The sequence below is a fragment of the Mya arenaria genome, chromosome 8 (assembly GCF_026914265.1).
Source record: "Mya arenaria isolate MELC-2E11 chromosome 8, ASM2691426v1".
NCBI lineage: Eukaryota > Metazoa > Mollusca > Bivalvia > Myida > Myidae > Mya > Mya arenaria.
The window spans coordinates 68,809,046-68,832,628 of NC_069129.1; the positions used below are offsets into that span (position 1 = coordinate 68,809,046).

At 34.6% G+C, this 23,583-nt stretch overlaps 3 protein-coding genes and 1 long non-coding RNA gene across 4 annotated transcripts in view; 2 read left to right on the forward strand and 2 right to left on the reverse strand.

Moving 5' to 3' along the window:
• The first annotated feature begins 8,114 nt into the window (after positions 1-8,114).
• Positions 8,115-10,866, forward strand: LOC128243756 (uncharacterized). Its single transcript, XM_052961683.1, has 3 exons — positions 8,115-8,247; positions 10,135-10,278; positions 10,422-10,866. Exons 1-3 carry the CDS (start codon positions 8,193-8,195, stop codon positions 10,661-10,663), a joined length of 441 nt encoding a protein of 146 aa, XP_052817643.1. The 5' UTR covers positions 8,115-8,192; the 3' UTR covers positions 10,664-10,866.
• A 109-nt stretch (positions 10,867-10,975) lies between these two features.
• LOC128243757 (uncharacterized) lies at positions 10,976-11,579 on the reverse strand. The gene is made up of 2 exons (XR_008262893.1): positions 11,434-11,579; positions 10,976-11,095 (listed from the first exon to the last, which is right to left on the reverse strand). It is a non-coding gene; the product is annotated as an uncharacterized LOC128243757 (long non-coding RNA).
• A 3,713-nt stretch (positions 11,580-15,292) lies between these two features.
• LOC128245043 (transmembrane protein 79-like) lies at positions 15,293-15,986 on the forward strand. Its single transcript, XM_052963252.1, has one exon. It carries the CDS (start codon positions 15,329-15,331, stop codon positions 15,887-15,889), a length of 561 nt encoding a protein of 186 aa, XP_052819212.1. The 5' UTR covers positions 15,293-15,328; the 3' UTR covers positions 15,890-15,986.
• Positions 15,987-17,253: 1,267 nt separating this feature from the next.
• The window catches only part of LOC128242110 (protein FAN-like), a 51,309-nt gene continuing 44,979 nt past the window's right edge, over positions 17,254-23,583 (reverse strand). Inside the window, 4 exon segments of the mRNA XM_052959153.1 lie at positions 17,254-17,562; positions 19,537-19,646; positions 21,639-21,741; positions 22,897-22,935. Coding sequence (XP_052815113.1) covers positions 17,468-17,562; positions 19,537-19,646; positions 21,639-21,741; positions 22,897-22,935 — 347 coding nt within the window. The 3' untranslated portion in view covers positions 17,254-17,467.

Below are 23,583 nucleotides of genomic sequence, written 5' to 3' on the forward strand. Positions count from 1 at the left end.
TCATGTTATAAGCGAAGACTACCAATGCGCCATTATGAGGGAAGCGATAACCACATACGTACCACTGTGAGGGGACCGAAGACCACTCACAAACACAGTTAAGAAGCCCAATATATATATAATGCACCACTGCAATGGCACTCCCAAACACGGAACTTTTAGAGAACCAACGGCATCGTATGCGGCACTGTATCGGTGATCAAAGGCAAACAAGACAAAAATGATGCATCAAGTTGGCGCGATAAAAAAAGACGAAAAACATGCATGTAGATCAAAAGTTGTAATTTACTTCAATGATAGCAAGTTAAGTACACATATCTATACGAAAGACAGTATTGATGATTATACTGTAACAATTGTAATTGATTTTGTAAACACACTTGACTGGTAGGAATTTATTAAACGGGGACAATTACTATACATTATGAGGGAATAATCTAGAATTTATTATTTTGAATGGCATATGCAAAACAAACAATAAAGCTTAATGTTACTTTTTCAAAACTCCCTCAACAAGCGAGATTACTGCATAGGAGATTGAGAAACATTTAGAAAACTATTAGTGTACCGTGTAACTGTATTTACAATTATGATAACATGTGAAGTATACATATATTCAACAGACATTATTGTTGATAATACTGCAACATTTGTTTTTGTTTTTGTGAATTTTTTTTTACTGCTATGAATAACTTATATAATTTGAACAGGGATAAAAAGACTAGTATACATTATAAAGGAATACCCTGGAAATTATTATTTTGAATAACATTTGCAAAACGAACACATTAAGCTTAATACTAAGTTAGTTAGTTATTAAAAACTTCATTTCTCGCTGCTCGCCAATGGAGATTACTGCGTATGAGATTTAGAAACATATAGGAAATTGGTATAGTACCGTGTAAACTTCATCTATTCCGGTAAAAGTTGGTTTTTAAAATCACTATTTAACAATATATATATTCAGGGCCGTGATAATGCATTCAAGACTTACAAAAATACAAAATAATACAGACCACATACGCAACCAACATACACATGTAATACCTGATGATATGGTAACATAAACTGAAATTTCTCACACAAATTATATGTATTTCGTCCGTAATCTTTGAAATTATTTGGAAACTCTGCTTTTCTGAACGATGACAACTTGCAACGATGAAAGTCCGAAGAAAGAAGTCGGGAGGCAAAAATATACGACATGCACCCCGATGTATACCCCCGACCGTATGTTCGGAAAAGCAGATTTAAGAGTTTGACACAAACGCAGGAGAAGTCCTTAGAATATGCTACATACAAACACAATGAACAAAAATACTAAACGTTGTTATGGTTACTGTGCACTAGTCTCCCCCTCAATAAGATCTATCTCAAAAACGTCTAGAGTTATGCTGCATAATTTTATAACCTTTTACAGATATAAACAATAAGACAGTCTATGGTTCCTATACAAGGAAATCTTCTTAATAAGATGCATTTGTATACGAAGTCTGGAATCAATGCCTCAAAGACGTCTGGAAGTGTGTTTAATTCAATTAATACGGAAAGTGCTATTGCAAACTGCACTTCTGCTAATTGCTATCTAACTATCTATATTCCAGGTTTAATTTAGATAATTGAATTCTTTCATTTCGTTAAAAAAGTATGACGTCACCTTTTCTGCCATAGCTCCAAATAATTACCTTCTAATGCATCTCTTTTCTTTCGAAACACATCATTGTCTTTGTGGTCTTTGTTAAGGGTCTTATTCGCCTGTATGCAATTCCATGCGACACCTCCAACTTCCGTTATAAAAAAAACAGGTTTGCATTAAGAAAGTCACCTGATAATCAAATTTCGTAGTAACATTGTGCGCACAAAATTCAGATAATTGTTTCGGTTTTATTGCATGTTTGTTATTGAGATAAATGCTTTCTTTCATCAATATGTGGGTTAAAAATATTTAAAAGTTTGATGAAGTCAGTTGGTTATGCATACATTTCGATCAGTTTACATTACTTAATTATACTAGGACTGGGACTTTAAACATAAATGATATGTGTGAGTAAATTTATATAAACAAATGAATATTGCTAAATTGTCTTTAAAACATCTTGAAGCTCTAATATGATTTTGAAAATATATCTTATTTTTTATATATTCAATTGATGACATAGTTTGTGCCACTGTTCGACGCACACTAGACCGACGCTGATCGGTTACAAACATATTCAATTAGTTTAAATAGACGCGGACAGAGGACCCGGATGCTGACAGCGGGCGCGTGCTGCGTGCGCATGGAATACTGGCATACTATCGGATGGGATTTAGTGAGAGTTTTTAAAGAACCAACTGAAAACAATCAACTGTATTTAAATTCGTAATAGTTCCAATTTATACGCTATAGCAACATGTCCATATATGCATTAAATGTAGAATGCAAAGCTCATTAGCTTTTCCTATTGAGCTATATTCATAAGAAGTGCAATGAATAAAATATGAATCACAGAGGGTGTTGTTGTTGTTGTTGTTGTAGTAGTTTTTAAAACTAACTTGCATCAAATGACTAACATGACCATATACATGTTTTATGACTTCATTTACTGATATCATAAAGAAATTAATTTGAACGAGAATTTTACTCGAATTGAATTTGTTAATGGTCATTATAATAAAATACCAAAGTACGATAATAGTCTTAAATTGCTAATTGCTAATATTATTACTCATCCCGATTTTTATGGTGATGTTTTCAAAGAAAATTCGTAAAATTAACATGTTTCCAGCAGGTAGTTGGGCAGATAGACTCAACGAATTGCTTAGACTTTATTTAAACCGTCGATATACGGCAATAATTTGAAGAGTACTTGCCTTCTAGTTTTTGAAGATGAGTTCCTCCAACAAGGTGTGGGGTTGAATATAGCGTCCTTACATAACTAAACTTTCAGTCCTTTGATTTTATGAAAAATTGCAGATTAAAGTTATCTTTAAAACCGCCTTTGAATGGCTAGGAGTGTTCCGGAATGTGAAGTCTTTTTGTTAAAATATTTGTCATAGCTAATCATTTGGAAAAAAAAGTTTAGCTTATACATGTCGTTTTTATTTTTTTTTATTTTTATATGGTACAAGCATTCAAAGTAAATTTAACGAGTTGAAACTATTCATATTTATTTGATTTAAACAAATTTTATTCAACATATACAAACAAATACACAGAATTTTCACACACACAAGTTGTCTATAATATTGAAATGGATTGGAACGAAAGCATAGCTTATAGAGTTCTTCTCCATAAGAATTAAATTACTCATTTTCCAGAAAAAATGCCGATTGACGATAAGACGATATATATGTTTTATTCGAGAAAGAATGTTATTAATGACAAAAAAATAAACTGTGTGTTTTGTATTGTGTGTTTAGATATAGGGTAGATAGTTCAAACACGATATATAATAGATACAAAATAAGCACAAGTTATTGTATAAAGGATATATAAATAGAGATATTAGGGAAAATATATGTTGTGTACATACCATATTAGTGAAACTTTGCCAGTCAGGTATGATCAGAAACGTTTCGAGTCTTGTATGAATTTATGAACAGTATCAAATATTTTGGAGTTGTTCTCGTTGTTTAGGGTTGGATTGCCAAAGAGAATGAATCCAATGTTAATTTCTGTCATAACTGACATATGACGAAAGAAAGTTTGTCAAGAGTCGGTATATAAAGGACAATGCATAAAACAGTACTTCTTTCAACACCACAACACTCTCAAAGAATAACCTTGAAAAACAGCTAAGATGAATTTTGTAGAGATTGGAAAGTCTATTGCTCTTTCGGTAACTTTCATTCTAGGTTCTGAAGTATTTGTGACATGGCGCTGAGTCTCTGAAACGAAAAACAAAAATTATTTAAGAGCAAAAAAACAATGATAAAAAAAATTGAGTACATATACAAAATATTTTAAATATACACCTTTTAACAGTCACAGAATATTTCACAGAGCCACTTGTAAAATACGTATAATAAAACATCAGTTGTTTTCTCAGTTAGATAAAGGGCACAACTCATAATCACTTAAAGCCGGATTTATAGACCTAATAATTAGGACCTATACATCATATACAAATATAATACAATAACATTAGTGTATTGTCTCTGACATGACAGATGGCTATAATGATACCTTGAATTTGGTTCTTTGACAACAAACTTATCTGCTAGAAATCATAAAAAACCCTTTTTATTTCATTTGTTTTCTTTAAGGCTGCACTCTTACAGATTAACAGTTTTAATAATATTTTATCTTTTGTCCAGGAATGAGCAAATTTTGTGTAAACATCTAAAAACCAGCGATACAAGAATGCTGACAAAAGATTTTATCACAGTTTTTCATATTTCTGTCACAAATTAATGTTTTTGAAAAATGCATAAAACATCAATTTTTGAAAATAAATATGAAAACTTGCAATGTGATTTTTTCAGCAGTATTATATCACTTATTGCTATGCATTTTCACATGCAATGTTACATATATACAGTATCCAGTGATGTGAATCATTCCATATATATGCTGCAAATCTTTAATATTATAATTATAGAATGTGCATCAAACTATATGCATGATAAGCTTAGAAGTTTGTATTAAATTGAGATTTGGTTAAAAAAAATGCTACAAGCTGACTGTAAATACATACATAATGCATGATTTCCACTTGATTCGCTCTTGTATTTACTTTTATCTTGCTTATAAATAACACAAGTAAACCGGAAATACGGAAATTTAGTTACCCATCCAGAAACCTGCAGTTCTGTGTAACAATCCGTCCCGCCTAGTTACCAGCATCTTGGATCCATGTCAAGATCTGAAATAAAAAATGAATAATCTATTTATTTATAAACAGGCTGTTTTCTTTCTGAAGCTTAAAATATGGTTGACATTTTTCTTTAAATGCAAGGTGGTTTCTGTTTTAATAAAGCCATTGCTTGAGCTCAAGTAGTCATCAGTCGTGGAGTTCAAGATCTGAACCTGTCCCACTTTTGCTCCCAGGTTTACCGTACTAATATTATACCGTTCATGAGTGTGTCCCAGTACTAACCCACAAAGGTCAGATTGTTTGCAAATTAAGTTATCAGGAACAGTTTATCGAGCTGGTTGAACAATTCAACTGCAAGCTTTAAGTTATTTTAAGTTCTAAGGGCCTGTGATCCAAGTTGATAGAGCACAAACTTGCAAACAGGGAGTCCCCAGTACAAGTCCCATTACTAGCTGCAATGTTTTCAGAACCGCAAGAAAATTGAAAAAAAAATGTAGTTTGGGACAAACAAGTCTCCCAACTGTGAACAATAGAGCTTATGCTTACCTTCTGTCTGCTCTGGATATTTTAAAAACTTACTTTTTGACCCATCCCACCCCCCGCATCCCCACCCCAGGCAACTTTTAAATTTATAAGCTTCAATGTTGATTTTGTAGTGTGTGTGGGTAAGAACCAGCCGCCCGGTTAGCTCAGTTGGTTAGAGTGCCGTGCTAGTGTTCCGGCGGTCGTGGGTTCGAGCCCCACACCGGGCGCACTTTTCCTCCTAGGTTTACTTTACTGGTGGCAGCGGTAAACGGCAGGAGTGCCTCCGTCGGCTTTAAAGGTTAATGGGGGAGGAGTGTAGTGTGTGTGGGTAAGAACCAGCTGTCAGGTTAGCTCAGTTACCCTGAAAATTTAGTCCAAACGGCGTCTTAACGATTTGTTAATTTACTCACCGGGTTGCAGATTCCACAGAGTCGTCTTCTGTCTTAAAATTGGCAGTTGGTTTTGTTAAAATACGCCATAACAAATGAAAGATCGCCAATGTAGAATATTTCTGTTGTTGTGGCGGCCATTTTTTAGTCTACGAAGTTCGTACGCAACCCTCAGAGCTTTCGTAGAATTTTCGTAGATCTACGAAGAAACAGGTGCTTGTTCATATAAAATTCTTAATAAAACGGCTAAACAGCCTGAGATACATCGTACAAAGTTCGTAAGCAAAACAGACTTCGTACGAAGTTTAATAAAACTGGCTCTTAATCTAGTAAAGCTTGGAGTCCGGATTTATTGGAAAAAGTCCAATGTCATTAAATGTAACGGTCAGCTCGCGCAGGAAAAAATTAAGATAAAATAAATCATGCATTCTTAAGTAATGTATTTTAAACATATCCTTTGTGCTTTAGAATTATAGGTTTATTGCATAATTATTAATGTTCGTGTAAGCTATTGAATATTACTGGTGTTTTAAGCATTGAAAACCCGCACTCTATCTTCGACCGAGACAGGCGGTAAATCGGTTTGTAACTTTTCAGCCGATTGCCCCTACTATGAACGCTGCCCTGAGCGGGCACCGTCCAAAACTGTACTCTACATAAGAGCATAGGTCTTATATATACTATAATACCGTTCGACGTTGAAATGTTTCTCTCTAAGATGAGTAAAAATGTACTCTACATAAGAGTATAGGTCTTATAAAAACAATAATACCATTCGACGTTGAAATGTTTCTCTCTAAGATGAGTAAAAATGTACTCTACATAAGAGCATAGGTCTTATAAAAACTATAATACCGTTTGACGTTGAAATACCAGAATTATACGCTAGCTGACAATTTTAAGACAAAGGAAACACTTGATACATATTTGTTTTCAGTAAAAGCGCCTTTCAAATGCAAACTCTCTGTAAAAACGTGTTAGAGTGTTAATCATTCAAATGGGTAAGGACATACTGAATTTATTGACGATCAGACATCGTACAACGCTACGAGAAAGTGTGCCATGGTGCTAAAAGCATGATCCCATTTTCTAAAAACCTTTCACTGTTTATTGGTTAAAAATTAGAATGTGTCATATTAGTGATTAAACGATAATCGAATCCAATCGATAAATCGTCGCGGACAATGCTTTGTCGGCGACAATCGATAGTGGTTGTCCAAAATCGATGTCGCTAATGTTACTTCCGGTAACTACGTATTTTTTGTTGAGGTAAAAAGTCGAGTTAATGTCAATATTTGCTCCCGGTACATTCTCGTTGAAGTCATTTTAACATGGGAGGTCACTCTCTTACACAAATGCGGTGAATGTAAACACTTTTGCTTTATTATGAACTTCCGATTATTGTCCGATAGTAAATCGAAATGCTTGGCCCGATTCGATTCGATTATCGATAGCAAATGGAGTCCGATTTTCACACCATGTCATATGTTAAAAGAATGCATGACTGACGTGTTAGGTACGTCATATCGCCTAAGATGACTTTACGACCATAGGTGAAAACAGCGGCACGTAACCTTAACACTTACATCTCCATGCCCGACACTTGTATGCATTAAATGTTCGGTAATTACTATGCATATAGCAACACGGTGTGCAGTTAAACAATGACGTCGACTGATACAGCAACGTGTTAAGAGAACTAGACAAATTCATATTTAATTATTCAACATTTTTTAGAAGAAAAACGAGATCGATGATGCATAAAACTCGACATATTCTGGTCATAACTTGTAAATTCAATCTTAATTCTTTCTGATTGTTTATCGATGGTACTTGTAGTCTGCTCAACCACAGTTCTCGATCATGTTCTCTATATACAGTCGTGGTTGTACTGATTACTGTAACACCAATAGTTTGTTTCCTTTCAGTTTCTCTCAGCCATACAGAAAATACTTGCGAAAGAGTGTAATGTGTTTTGCATTGTGTATATGTACTACACGGTAACTTGTTTTTTTTAATGTGTTGACCTCATTGTGTATGTCATCCTAGTAACCGAGATTATATGTTTGAATAAAGATAATATGAACCATCATTCAAACATTCCAATACATTCAATTGAAGTGATTTATTGCAATATGGACAGACGCATAATACAACCATTCCTTTGATACAAAGTATTGTCATTATAAAATGTTCAAATTTATATAAATATATATATATATATCAATTGCATTTATAAGTATGATGTTTATATACATATGCTTTTTGGGTGGATGGTTGGTGGGGAATAAAATATGTATCTTTTTGATCTAAGAACGAGCATATATTTTTGCACAAAACATAGGCTGTCTAATGATAACAGCGAGGTAACAGCATTATGTTTTAAACAGGTAACGATGAGGTTTTTTATCTTCACCAGCATACCCACACACATTAGACAAATAGTTGTCTCTGGTCTCGTGTTGGAGAAAGCAGGAAAATGCATGCATGTTGTTGTGTTTGGATTTTTGTTCTGATATTGTTGGCAGTTGAAGGTAAGAGATACAGCATTGCATGTACATATAGTGTTCTAAATATGTGAATGAGAGTGATATGCAAACATTTATAAACATAAAATTATTCTACATCAAATTGAGAACACCAACATACTATTTCCAAACTTGCTAGTCACTCCATTAAAATAAGGACGCAATGCCATTTTGCACATAATCGCTTCGAATAGTCCGATTTTTACACTTCAAATAGTCTCGTTTATCGTAATGTAAAGCTATGGTTTATTGTTCGGTCGAAGTGAAACCAATCTTAACACTGTACATGTATGGATGATATCCGGGAATGAGGCCGCCTCTTTAGTTTTAACTTCCAGGTCCCAATTTCACAAACATACCTACGTCAAAACTCAAAATCTCAGTCTCAACTTTTATTAATTTTATTTCTCTTTTAACCTTAAAAGTGAGTCAAATTTGTGTATGTGGTTACCCTTTTTCAAACAGCATTATCTCTCCGCCTAAAAACATTTTGTTAAGATTCCAAAGAAAAAATGTTCAACAGTAAAAAAGTACAACTTATTGTTTTTAGCATAGCTCGAGTACGTTTTTGCTCTGGAATTAGCTTTTTTGAAATATTGACAAAATGTTTGATCAACACATTCTACTGTTTTGGTAGTATTGAAAAAAAACATTTTGAATCATGTTTCTTGTGCTAAAATGTTTTTTTTTTTAGATTGTCATAAGTATTTTTGTGATGTTTGTGCCAGGCATGTACCGAATCAGTTATGACGGCGGTCGGTTTTGTTGATGTGCAAAGTGGATTTACAGGCTAAAGGTGATGCACGTAATGTGCAAGTTGGGCTGAATTACGATCATTCCATGATTTAACAACATCAAACGCTTACTTCACTTGCAAACAGTAGTGAAACCAGCTCTTGAACAGACTAAATACTTCGAGTTCGATCCCATTTGTTATATTTTATGGACTGCTCGGTCAGTTTACCACCAGTCGGTCACATCTCTTTGATATAAATTAATACCAAATTTACTTGAATGTCGGACTTTGCCTCCAGTTGATATTTTAGCCTGATAATTTTAAAACTGGCTTTCTGGTACACTGCGATGGGTACAACAAACACATAAACAACAGCTGTTAGTGTATTTATTTTAAAAAATATAACTAGAAAATAGTCCATACGACCGCGGGCCTTACAGCATTATAGTTAACAAACAATTAGCCACAAACATTGAACGGAAACAAATCGAAATTCAGTGTGTTTTCACCAAATAATGATAGTAGGTTTTAAGTTGTGACAAGTCAGTACTTATTCTTATATTATACCGCTCCTCATAGCATGAATCATAAACAGAAGGGGAATTTTATTCTACAGCGACAGAAGTACTATTACGTTAAATTTGCAAATTCTAATTCCTTCGAGAATTATGTTCCTCGTATGCATGCTGTTGTATAAGACAGGCGTGAACTGGCAATGATTTATTACTGAGGCTGGATAGATTCCATCTTCTACGAAAACCTAATCATTGTATCTATCATAAATCAAAATAAATACAATGTTTGCCTTCGTGGCCTAACAATGCTAAAAAAACTGAAATTGTATCGTTAGCTGCATTTGTTGACAACAAAATCATCCGATCTCTTAATGGCAAACATGTATTGTATATGTCGCTTGATTGCCTTATATTCTTTAGGTTAAGGATATCATTTTAAATAAAATCCATGAGAATGTACTGAAATATATACATGCTACAACTTGCAAGAAAAACACCATCGAGTCATAACAGCAATTCTTATTCTTCAAATAGTCAGGCTAAGAACAAAATCACATCTGTTCGAGTAGTCTAGCCTAATATAATCTTATCAGTAATAACCTGAATAAATAACCTACCTTTTAACAGAGAATGTTGTTTCAGGTAAGAGCACCACTCTGCAATGTTTCGTTTGCGACAGTTTTTACAGCAAAGGATGCGGGGACCCATTTGACAACGCCACCGTGCCTCTTGTCCCAGACTGTGCTCAGTGCTCCAAGATATACTACCACAAAGACGAGAAACAGTGTAAGTAAGATGATGTTATTGCCATGACCGAAATCGTCAACCATTAGTAAGAATATAACACATACTTTATTATACGGCTGTATATAACAAGAAAAAGCTCTGAGACTCAAATAAAAGTCAGGTTTTCCCTGTTACTCACTCAGACATCGAGCGGAGCTGCCTACCGACCCAGGCTGAGATGGACGGGTGTAAGAGAAGCGGGACAGATGAGCAGGCGACCATCGACTGCTGGTGTTCGGACGGCCCCGGATGTAACAGTCGCATCATTTACACACCCAACTCCCTGCCCAACTCCCTGGCCACCCGACCGTCCACTGGAGGACTGCTCCTCCTTGCAATCGGAGTTGCGTTTAAGTTACATTTGACGCTTGTACCAGTGTTATAGAGATTATATAATTCGTGTAAGAGAATGAATTGAAATTATATCTATAGTATTTGATAATTGTAAGAAAAAACGAATATTATTATGTCTTCATCGACAATGAAGTACTCCCTGTGACAGAAGACTCACATTTATCATGTTAAAACTACAAGAACGTGATTTGCGTTCTGCTAATTTGCAGTTAACTTCAATAAAACTGAATTGTTTGGTGCATTATTTGGTTTTTGGTTTGTTTAATTATTATAAACACATGTCATGTGTCTGCTTCACAACCATCGCGGGCAATAAAATTTGGCCGTCCAACTTTAGGTTGCATTGTCTTGTTCACTTTACCTTATAATACATGTTTTTAATGAAAAGCATTGAATATAAATGCCAGATCTTTTCAAGCCATGGCCGTCCAACTTAATGTTATATTGTCTTGTTTCACTTTACCTTATAATACGTGTACATGCTTTTAATAAATCGTCTGGCATTGTATACAAATGCCGGATTTTTTCAAGCCATGGCCGTCCAACTTAATATTAAATTGTCTTGTTTCACTTTACCTTATAGTACATGTACATGCTTTAAATAAATAGTCTGGCATTGTATACAAATGCCGGATTTTTTCAAGCCATGGCCGTCCAACTTAATATTAAATTGTCTTGTTTCACTTTACCTATAGTACATGTACATGCTTTTAATAAATCGTCTGGCATTGAATATAAATGCCGGATCTTTTCAATCCATGGCCGTCCAACTTTATGTTACATTGTCCTGTTTCACTTTACCTTATATACATGTACATGCTTTTTAATAAATCGTCTGGCATTGAATATAAATGCCGGATCTTAACGATCCAAACCGTGTTACGTCTTCCTTGTGGCATAAGCGAACCTTCAGAGGCTAGGATGAGCAAATATAAAACACATCATTGTTAAAGTATTCTTTATCATAGACAGTTCTATATCAATCTACATCTCCTTCAACCAAATAGCTATTTTTCCAATGATAAAAGTACAATCCATTTTTATTGTGTTTAAGCAGTTTTAATATTGTTCTCTTTCCACATTAGATACCAATATACTATCTCCGCCGATTATGAAGACACAAGGGGTCGTACATGTTTCTTAAAGCAATCATGAATGTACGGTACCTTGATGCGTTTCATACCGTCAAATATGCATTTTCCCGCCAGGACAGAGTTACCAAAATAAATGATTTTTTGACATGTTTATCTTTCTGTTTTTTGATAAGTTTTGTATTAGTGTTATAATGTACAGAAAGAACATTTTTAACGACGTAAGTGCTTGAATACTGTGTGTTACACTTGGCTTTTTGCGATGTGTGAGATAAGCAGGTGCAACATACATCAACTGCAGAAGGTGTTTTACTGGAAAACAATCAATACCAGACCACGCTGAGGGTGAATTATTATAGACAACAAGCGCTAGAAGTACTAGGGTGTTCACTGCGTTACCAACAAAAGTAGACATTCCTTTTTAATGCCGGTATACCATTTCTCTCACATTTTAAAACAGTAACCGGACACCTTGTGTGAAGAAAATTTCAAGTTATAGTTATCACCAGATTTAATTTTTAAAACAACGCCGTCGTTTCCACAAAACAATTATAAATGATTGATATGTAATACAAAATAGGCTTTATCTATATGCATTACTTTACGATAACGTTTTTTCTGCATGAAGTTATTTTCAATATTTATATGGAAAACTACAGAAACAAGCTCAGAAGCCGAAAGTTTACACATAAACCTCATTTAATGGCACAGGGTAAACGCCAAAGACATAGAACATAAAAACAAACAATCACAAATCAGAAACATGGATAACACCACAAAACTCCACAAACAACACAGTTCATATATACTATGTAAAAAATGTGTGTTTATAAAGGATTGTAAGGTACCGCCTAAGAACCGTCAGTAAAATGTAGATTTACTGGGGGTTTAAACCAGTTTGTGTGCACAACCTCACTCTTATCCCAACAATCCCGAAAAATTAAAAACGTAAATGGTAGGTCTTATCAAAGTAAGCATTAACTTAGGGAAACTTGATAATAAATCAAATTATAATAAACTAATAGGTAAAATTATTCTGTGATTAGAGATACCGGCTCTATCTGCAGACGAAGGAATACAATTCAGAGAGCCTAATGCATTTGTTTTTCTTCAAAAATATGATGCAGTTATTGTTTTGAAGCTGTGAAAATCCTGCACAGTCTGCCTTAGCAAATAAAGGGTTTTAAACTTTGTGATCAAGGAGTTTCATAATGAAAAGTATCATTGTATTAAAACTGGGAACAGTCAAATAAAACATTATTAAAAATAAAAACACAACATAATTTTGCTAAAATCATCTTTCAAATGACTACCCTTAGTAAAGTTTGGAAAGAAAGAGACGTCAGACGCTGAAACATTCAGGACTAGCGAGCCAAAACGTTTTTAAAGATAACACGAATCTGCAAAATAAAATCAAAGGACTGAAAGTTTATGACACCATATTCAACTCTATATTTTTATGAATTTAGGAATTCATCATCAAAAACCAGAAGGCAAGTACTCTTTAAAGTATTGCCGTTATATACACGGTTCAAATAAGATCCAAGCAATTAATTGAGTAGAGAGAGAGAGAGAGAGAGAGAGAGGGAGAGAGAGAGGGAGGGAGAGAGGGAGGATTTAAAGTTATTTAGTTTATTTGCGTGAGATTTGAAGATTTAGTTTATTTGCGTGAGATTTGAAGATTTAGTTTATTTGCGTGAGATTTGAAGTTATTTAGTTTTATTTGCGTGAGATTTGAAGAGAGTTAGTTTATGTTAGTTTTAGTTGAAAATAAACTAGCCAACGTTTGGCGCATTCGTTTTTTTCTGCAGTCTACTGCTTTGGTGTCGTTAACAATGTATACAGTAATATCGTCAGCAAACAGCCTTAGTATGGATTTGATATCGTTGAAGGTATCGCTAATATAGACAAAAAAGAGCGGCCCAAGAACCGAGCTTTGTGGAACACCTGCAAAAATAGGAACGTTATGGCAGTGTACAGCAGAAACGACATTGCTTCCTATATATAAGCATCGAAACGATTAAGAAAGTTAAGAAATCGGCCGGGAATGCCATTTTGAGGGAGATTAAACTGGAGAACTTGGTGTCATACCCTATCTAAAGCTTTAAGAATATCACAGAAGACGGCTCCAATTTCTTGTCGAGCCTTTTAACGTTTATATGTATCTATATAATAAGCCGACAGCGTCCACATGTAATACCGGCTTTATAGGTACTGCATTTTAATTTCAGACAAGGGAAATTGCTATCTTCATTTTCTTCACTGTAGCTAATGCATGTCAGTAATACATCAAGTACATGATACTAAAAGAATCTTTGCATTCAAAGAAGACATTGAATACCCTAGCCTAACTTTGTCATTAGACCGAATAATAATATTGATGATGAGGTCACAGAAACCTCCTACTGATATCCCTAAGCTTAAAAAAGGTTACCATTGTTTATAAACATTGAAAACACATTTTATATTTAAACAAAAATATGTAGACCGATTCGAAAGATTTTCATATCTTAAGAAAGCTTTTTATATTCGTATTTTGAAAATGAAATGTTTCCAAATTTGGGTGTTAACATGAACAGGAAAAGGCAATATGTTAACCGCAGTTCTTCTTCTAGTGGTAAATAGGCAAGTTCAAGTTAAAGTTCTGTTGTTAATATTGTTATGAACTTGCGACAGAATATGCTCTATTAATTGACAAAAAGCGTTAATATAGCTATTAAAATTTGAATAATTTAAGGCTTGGAATGCAAATTATTTTGGTGTAAATGTGCTCCGGGGGGGGGGGGGGGTACGGTATGAATCCTTCGCAAATGTGGCCATATTGACGGTTTCATTTTCAATGAAAGTCATTCTTCTACTGTCAATTATTTGCTATTGTAGTGGAATCTGGTATACTAACTTCGGCATCCGGAATACCGCCCAAAATGGTTCGGAGTCCAGTGTTCAAAAAGGTGGGGGTTACATCCTCATCTGTTATAATATTGATCCACTGTAGCTTACTTGCTTTCAAATGCTTAAACGATTATCTACTATGTCAATATGACGTGCGAGAGTAAACAAGTTATAACTTCAAATTAAGAAAGCCGTTTACTTAGTCTATTAAAACAGCGGGCGTATTCGTTTTCGCACCCCGGGTTTATTCAAGTGTACTAAGGTTGAACTCGAGTGTTACTTGGGCAAATAACTTTATATTAACCCTGTTGTCAACTCTTTAACCTGCTCCGTTAAAAATAACAAAGCGGCAGAAAAACTGCGCATTGATATCAGAGAAATTAACTGCGAAATAGTGTTTGAACATAAAAATGCATCTTATATTTAGCAAAAATAACCCCCAAAAAAAGAACATAATTGCAGTTTGTTAGTCCAGTGCAAAGTGGCAAAACTACTTAAGGGCAGTGTTTCGTTTCAGATTGTGAAGTACTATTGTGCAAATTAATATCTTACCTTAGTTGGCTCAAATCATTCTATGGTGTTGAGAAAACTCGGGTCTCATCATGTAGGTTAACTCGGGTATGAAAACGAATGCGCCCATTGAATACACCTGTGGTTAACAAATAGGACATCAGCATTGTTAAACTTTATATAGTTCAGCATTAAAACCAAATATGTCGAATCAAGGTTCTAGTGTCAAGTTAGCCAGACCGGAAGACATTTCAACAGTTCGACGAGGGATTATTCGCGCAATTGTTGTAATTATCGTGGTGTTTCCACTTGGATATATGTTCACACCAACGCGGGGCATCCAGCTGAATTCTGTCGTTGAACGGCTCGTATTCACGCTACAATGGCAGGCGTTGTCCATGTTGACTCTCGTCTACGGAATACACGGGGTTGGCAGCAGGCGGGCAGGCACTGCAGCCATGGACCCAATTACAGGCAACAGCGAGGACGTTGTGAAATTCGAGGCCAAATTTCTACAGAACACTATTGAACAGCTTATCCTGAGCATTTTTGGTCAGCTTGTATTGTGTACCCATCTCACGGATTCAACGCCACGGGTTATTCCCGTGCTTGTCTGTCTGTTCGTCGTAGGGAGGGTGCTATTCTGGATTGGTTACAAGAAAGCGCCGTTGGAAAGAGCCACTGGATTTGCAATGACATTCTTTCCTAGTCTGATTGTTAATTTTGTAAATGTAGTGTTTCTCGTTTATAATTTGACATACTAATTGCAAAAGTAACTCGCCTATTATAATAATTTATAAAAATGCCCCAACATCCGGGACGATCATAATATGAATATGTAATTAAATATATTATCGTTAAGGCTTCTTTTTTTTTATTTGAGAGCCCCCCCCCCCCCCCCCCCGCCCTCGCCTTTTTGGTAAGCCGTAGTCCGTCCTATTTTCAGCGGTATTCATAAAGTGTTTGTCTTAACATGATTAGAGATTGAATAGATGAATGGAAATAAAATTAACAGCATTTGAGAGCGAGACGTTCTTAAAGCAATCACATTTCAGTGATTTCGACAATATGGGCAGCGTACAACATGGAACAAGTCATATTAAATGACCAGGAAGGGATTCGTCCACAGATGGGTGATAATGACTTAAAATGATTTATTTGCGTTACGGCCGATAGTAAGTTCATGTTTGGCGGAAGGACATAGACAAAATCATGCTAATTTTAGAGGAAAAAATCACACAATATTGCCGTTTTTCTTGATATTATGGCTGGAGAATAAATATATGCCATCGTATTGTAATGACACCCGTATATATTATGCAATAGACGTTCTTGCTTGCACTGTAGTCAAATTAGATTTGGGATTATAATTATATTTGCCATGATGATTAGAAAACGCTCTTAAGGAATCCTTAATTATAAATTTACCATGAACTTTACAAGAACGGCCTTGGTAAGGTATTGAACCTTACCAGAACGACCCTGAACCTTACCAGAACGGCACTGAACCTGATCAGAACGATCTTGAACCTATTAAGAACGACCTTGAACCTTACAATAACGACCTTGAACCTAACCAGAATGACCTTGAACCTTACCAGAACGACCTTGAACCTTACCAGAACTTGAACCTTACCAGAACGACCTTGAACCTAATCAGAACGACCTTGAACCTTACCAGAACGACCTTGAACCTAATTAGAACGACATTGAACCTTACCAGAACGACCTTGAACCTGAACAGAACTGGCCTACACGAATATAATGTACTTCTCGCAATGTGAGTTTAACTTTATTGGTGTAAGAATTACCACTGAAGCTAAAAATGGTTTCATGTTGCCGAGTTGGATATAAATATCCTGAACGATCATGTAGTATCTGGCATACCTAAAGCCATTATCAATAGTAATTATGAGATCATAAATGTATGATATCAAAAAAAGTTTATGTTATTCCCATGTAAAACAATAACAGTTCTTGACACCTGTAATACACGTTTTACAAGATATGAGGGATAACAGAGGTCGTGAATAGAAAGCATCCACATAGAGCTAGATGATATCAATTCAAATAGAAGTCGTTATGAAATGTTGTCAATAGTTATGCAAACATGAGTTTAAAGCAAAAATGATTTTTATAGGTTTATTAATTCCTTTGCATAGAGAGCTGAGTTCTTATAGCTTTGCCAAGACTCAGGCTATCTTTTTCACTAGGATGTCAACCAAAAGAGTGTCTTCAAAAATAAAACAATTACTGAATTTAACAAATAAATAACAAATATCAACAGTCATTTCGGCAATGTGGTGTGGTATGGTCATTGGTCAACACAGCCATGATCAAGGTCACCGGAACGCTGGCCGCCATAGACACACAGACCTGTCCATGCTTCCTGACACCAAAGTGTGGTCGTCCGATATGTGCAGACAGGTCACTCCTCCTGGAATATGTACATTACAGTTAGAAAGTGACTTGTTCACGTTTTATAGGGTCAGACATCTAAAACAAATGTGTAAAATGTGAACAACAGGATTGAAACAAAACTAAAACATGATCAAAATAACAGCTCAATCGTTCACATCTACTTAAAAATGTGAAGAAAAAAATATTTTGCCAAACTGCGTTAATTATGCTTTTGAAATTTGAATTACTTAAGCACTTATAAAATTCTGATCAAATGAGATCTTGCCAGTTTTTGTTTAGTGTGTGTTCATAAAAGAAGGTGAAATTACTCAGTTTGAAAAAAAAGTTTCAAAACATCATTGCCAGCATAAAATCAGTGAGTGAGTGTATTAAAAAGGTCGAAGAGGAAAAACAATACTGATCCATCAAAGTAACCGTAATCATTTTTTTTAAACAATTTATTTGAAATACAAGTTTGAGTCCAGCAACAAAAACATACATGTATCTATAGGGCCTATCAAAACCGACAGTTTTCACAAGGTGAGAATATTTTAATATTGATAAGCTTCATTGCTTGCATACTTATAAAAACACCAATTTGTTGTAACATATGAACTTTTTGTGTTATTTTTTTGTACATATACTTGTTTTTACTACATTGTTATTATGCATACACATTAACATTATTCATTATAAACATATGTGTTGTTTACAAGGTACATTGTACAAGTCGAAATAAACTGTTTGTCTGCCTGCCTGCCTGCCTGCTTGAATATGAATTTAGGTTTTCAGATATTGCAAATGAAATAATCATCTATAAAAAAAATGCTAAAAATAATGATTGATCAATGTATTTCAATTTCTTCATAGCTTTTTTCTATTAATGGATTTTCATTGGTGCATCATTTTCATGATGATTTATAACAATTACTTTACTCATGTTTCCAAAGAAACAACATCTTTCCTGCCAACTTATTTCTTCTACATTCATAGAATCTGTTCAAATACTAATTTGAACCATCAAACTATAACTTAATCACATGTTTCATAAAGATTTGATGTTAGGATAAAAACTAAATCTATAAGCTAGTTCTTATGTTGATTCGTTAATTATGTGTGTTACTTCAATAGTGAAACTTTTGTAATGACACCTCATGTTTGGCTTAAAATTTAGAATAAGACTTTTGGAATGCATGGTCATACACGGGGTGGTGGATCTGTGGTCTAGTGGTAACACACTTGGCTGTCACTCCAGGGCTCGCAGTTTCAAATCCCTGCCCCACCACTAAAAAAATACTACCATGTCTTCTGGGAGGGACGTTAAATGGTGGTCCCGTGTGATAAAGCTTTACACTGGTGCACGTTAAAAAATCAGGGTAATGTCTGTGCACTATGCTCCAAAAACCTAAAGTAATTAACAGTCTCTTATCGGAGCACTTGCCGAACGGGCCTTGCCTTAATGCAACTATAAATAAACTTAAACAATGATATCTTGTAACAAATGCTCTTAATATAAATACTTTTGTATTTTAACATTGCTACTTCAGTATCCTTTTTAACCATGCAAAATAAATATGTGTGCTATAACACATTGATGCTTTAAAAGTATTCAGCAAAAAATGGACCACTGGATGAAAAATTCAGATAATATGTTTCAAATATAAATGCAGTTATTCATAATCTCATATTTTGTGAAATTGCAAATTTATATCTTAATAACCATGCATTTCATGTAGGTGTTAATTGAAATTAAAAAAAAAACATATTAATATTACAGACGTATTACCGAGACTGTGCTTCACTTATTGTCAAGATTCAATGGCATTGCCTTTATATTATCACTAACAGCTCTTTTACCTTGTATGCAAATGAAACAATCATGTATGCCAAAAAGCATGACTGTTATGTATTAAGCGCAAAGAACAACACCCTAAATATTGTCTCTGAAGTTTAATAAATCTACATTGTAATTTGGTGCTAAAAAATACTGACACATTGCTGGAATTTTTACCTGTATGAGCCTGACATGTGTTGAGGAGAATGGCCCTCTCCATGTCCCAGACTTGAATCTGCCCGCCGTCCAGTCCGACAACCACGTGCTGGTAACACACAGCAAGGCTCCTGTAAGATAAGAAAAATATCTAGGATAAACAAATCATCAGCTAGTTGTATGGTGAGTCATTTGAAGTTATATTGCTGGGTTCCCATCTGGTAAGGACTCAATGTCCTGGGGCCGTATTATTATAAATTCTTAGTAAAAAAAATCAATTCAGTGATTTTTTTTCCATATTTTAACAATGACTTATTTAAGTACCCTCTACTTTTCATTCAATGTATCCATATGATTTTATTATTTGGAACTGTTTAATGCTTTTGGTGCAAAAACATTACTAGTTTTCTTTAAATTTACTTTGAGATTTTTTTTCACTAACTAATGCTTAATGAATACAGCCCCTGAACTTAAGGAAATGCTTTGAAAGGGCTAATAGCTGTAAGTTCTACTGAATGTTAGTGAAAACTGGACAAGTTTGACAAGAGAGAGATTCATTTAATGGATAAGGTCAAATAACTGGGGCTGTAATATGATTAATGCACTGTGGGCTTTCACAAATAATATGGTAAATGTCAAACATCTTAACTGATGATACCAAAGAAGAAAAAAGATGTTTGAAAGAATTTTTACCATCAGCCGCTCATTTATGAAGCCATTACCAATTTCTATATCAGGAACTTCACAATAATCAAGTATTATTGAGTGCCTGGACATGAGAGGACTTGCCTTGATCAGCAAGACCACATGAAGAGTTTACAAAAGGAACTAATAACGAGATCTTCCTATGCTGGAGAAGATATGTCACAGTGGTTTATAAAAGTATTATAATTACCTTACTTGAAGTTTCAAATCTAAAGGGGAGTCAGAATTTATCTGACAAGATAATACAGCAGTTTGGAGTTTGTTCTCTCCATGTCAAGAGACGTAACTTACAGGCTGTAATTTTGACCTATTAATGCTTTATAACAATGCATAACAATATCGCCTAAAAGCTTTGGTCCGCATAACTGAATCTCCATTATCTAATCAACCTTGTTATACATACTTATGACAAAAGGCAACAAAAAGAGAAGAACAGCGCACATTTGTGTTGCACTTACAACAAGAGCACCGCGAAACGGAGCATTATACGCCTGAAGAAGATTCGGCTTGAGGTCTTTAATAAACATTTAGGTTATGCTAGTATACTGCTTACTAGGTGTCAAGTGTTTACAACAAAGGCTTAAACTTCCAATATTGAAACGGAATTGCTAACCCCCCCAGTAAAATTAGCCTTTGAGGTACGGACCTGGAAAGCATGCTTGACAAATCCTTTCAATGTAGAGATGATTTGTATAAAGTTATTTGAAAATTGCTTTAGTAGTAACCCAGTTATGGCCTGGACATGGAATTGCTAACGTCCCCCCCCCCCCATGGTGATTCTAGTGTTTGAGGTATGGACCTGGAAATTGCGCGCGACACATCCTTTTTATGTAATGATGCTTTGTATAAAATTATTTGAAAATGACTTTATTAGTGACCAAGTTGTGGCCCGAACACGGATTTGCTAACGCACCCCCATGGCGATTCTAGTCTTTGAGGTATGGACCTGAAAATTGCGCGCGACACATCCTTTTAATGTAGTGATGATTTGTATAAATTTATTTGAAAATGGCTTTATTAGTTACCAAGTTATGGCCCGGACACGGAATTGCTAACGGACGGACAGACTGACGGACAGACGGACGGACGATGGAGGCCATAACATAATACGACCCTTTGGGCGTATAAAAAATGACATTATTCAGACAATATTTTGACTTATATAATCATGGTTGGACAGCACTGAAAACAACACAATAGGAATGATATAATCAATTAAAGTATAAACATACATCGTGTCAGTTGCATGAATACACATTTAAAACATGTCTGCCTGTAACAGAAAGACGGAGAGCAAAGAATTTACATCCAGAAGACAACTATTCATTCAAAGAAACACTTTTGCATCAAAGTAGCTATGGAAAACATTACAGAAGTTGACAAACTTCTTTTTATTGAATGATAAAAATATTTCTTACAGAACGTTTTCTTTCATATCCTTCACAAAGCTCGCTGTGCCAGAGTCAAGGTCAAGGACACGCAGATACCGGTCTTCTCCGCAGGAAATTATCTGGCGTCGATCTGTTCAAAAATGAAAGCCATGGGTTGATGAAGTCACACTTGGCTTTATTCAGTATATTTTTTTAATTCAAGCATAAAAAAAGAAGTTACCCAGGATACATTAGGCCCCGTGAATGCTCATTATTACCTTCTGCCTGATAGCGAAAGTGTAAACCAAGGCGTTCACTTTTTCCATTCATGTTAAATTAACATTCAGATTAACAAGTTTAACTGTAATGTTGACAAATTTTGGTATTATCATGAATTGTGTTAATGGTGTAACATAACACCGGAACAATATCAAATCCTCAGTGGTCCAGCCGTAACAACCTTGTCTAGCAATCCAGAGGTGATCCAGGATCAAAGCCTGCTGCCAATCTAAACTCTTCTATTTCTAATTTTCATCCTTTTTATTAAAAAAAAAATATCAAAAGGTCAACAAGCAGCGTTATTGAAGTCATCAAATACAACACCTTTAATACTTAGCTCTTTTAGTGACAAGAAATGAAATAATATACTCATAAATTTGTTCTCATCGTCATGTTTTTCTTAAAGAGTAATATAAATGTAAATTTAATCTTTATGACAAAGCCATTTACACTCTAAATGTTACTATGTTGAAATGAAAATCATCAGCACAGATTAAAGATGCAATATTGGCAATTTTGAAAATACAGTGTTCAGAAAAAAATGACTTTATTGAACTGAATGGTTATACATATTACCATCATAAAGAAACAATGTATATTTGGACAACTTAACAGTTAAATCCTTTTGTGAATTTGCTAAACTCATCATTACACCAAAATAAGTACATGTAACAAAGGATGTATGCTTTACTCTTGAAAAAGATTGTTCCTCAAAACTAAATAAAGCACGAACTGTTGAACCATTTCAATTTTTGGCCTATTCTCCCCCCCCCCACACACACACACCCATCCCCTTTTTGTTGCACTGTGGAAGGCCCTTAATATACTAGATGTGAAATAAAATCATCACTGAAAAAGGTTTCCCCCCATATAATTCAAGGTTCTTCCAGAAAAATAATAAAAAACAACTTTATATTCTATAAGCCATAAGCTTTATATAGAAAAGAATGTCACTAATATTTATATCATAATGTTATTACAAGTGTAACATAGCATTTTAGGAATGTGACAAAGGATCACGATTTACCTGATAAAAGCTGTATAGAGTTGATTTTTCCTTGATGAGCTGGAAATAAATAGCATCCAGAGTCACTTCATGATAAAAAATAATGACAACATTCTCAAATAATTATGCTACCCATTTTTTTTATTGAGGCAATGGAAACTTGTTTTCAATATAAAATCCCAATTCAGGCTATTTAAGCTAAAGATTATTGCAATAAGGCTTTTTTAACTAGAGCTATCACTGGATGTGATAACCACACGATCCACTCGGAGTGATGTAAACTCCTTATATGCCATATGTCGGTAAGAAGGGATTAACTAAGTGACTGGTCCTAAGTTCTACTATATAGAAATAAGGTTTAAAACATTTATGAAATAAGGCATGAAATTTTCTTTTTTGTTTTTTAAAAGCATACCACAGTTTTCAATTGAGTTGACTGTTAGATTAATCATTGCTGTATTATTAGCAGGATAATTATGGGTCATGTATTGACAATATTATGTATAAACTTCAATATCATTTCTTCGATCAGTGCAAGTCAAGTGAAGAAAAATATAATGAATATAAATAAAATAAAGAATGAACGTAAAAACAATCAAATGGTAACAATTCTACATATACCTAACACATAATATGGTTTAGTTAAGATAAGAAGTTAGAAAATTAAGCATTAAAGTAATCAAAGGGAAATAACAATAGAAGTCCCAA

Coding starts and splice junctions, on each gene's coding strand:
- LOC128243756 (XM_052961683.1), top strand. CDS start 8,193: ATGCATGCATGTTGTTGTGTTTGGATTTTTGTTCTGATATTGTTGGCA. Junction 8,248..10,134: donor GATATTGTTGGCAGTTGAAG/GTAAGAGATACA, acceptor ATGTTGTTTCAG/GTAAGAGCACCACTCTGCAA. Junction 10,279..10,421: donor CCACAAAGACGAGAAACAGT/GTAAGTAAGATG, acceptor TTACTCACTCAG/ACATCGAGCGGAGCTGCCTA.
- LOC128245043 (XM_052963252.1), top strand. CDS start 15,329: ATGTCGAATCAAGGTTCTAGTGTCAAGTTAGCCAGACCGGAAGACATT.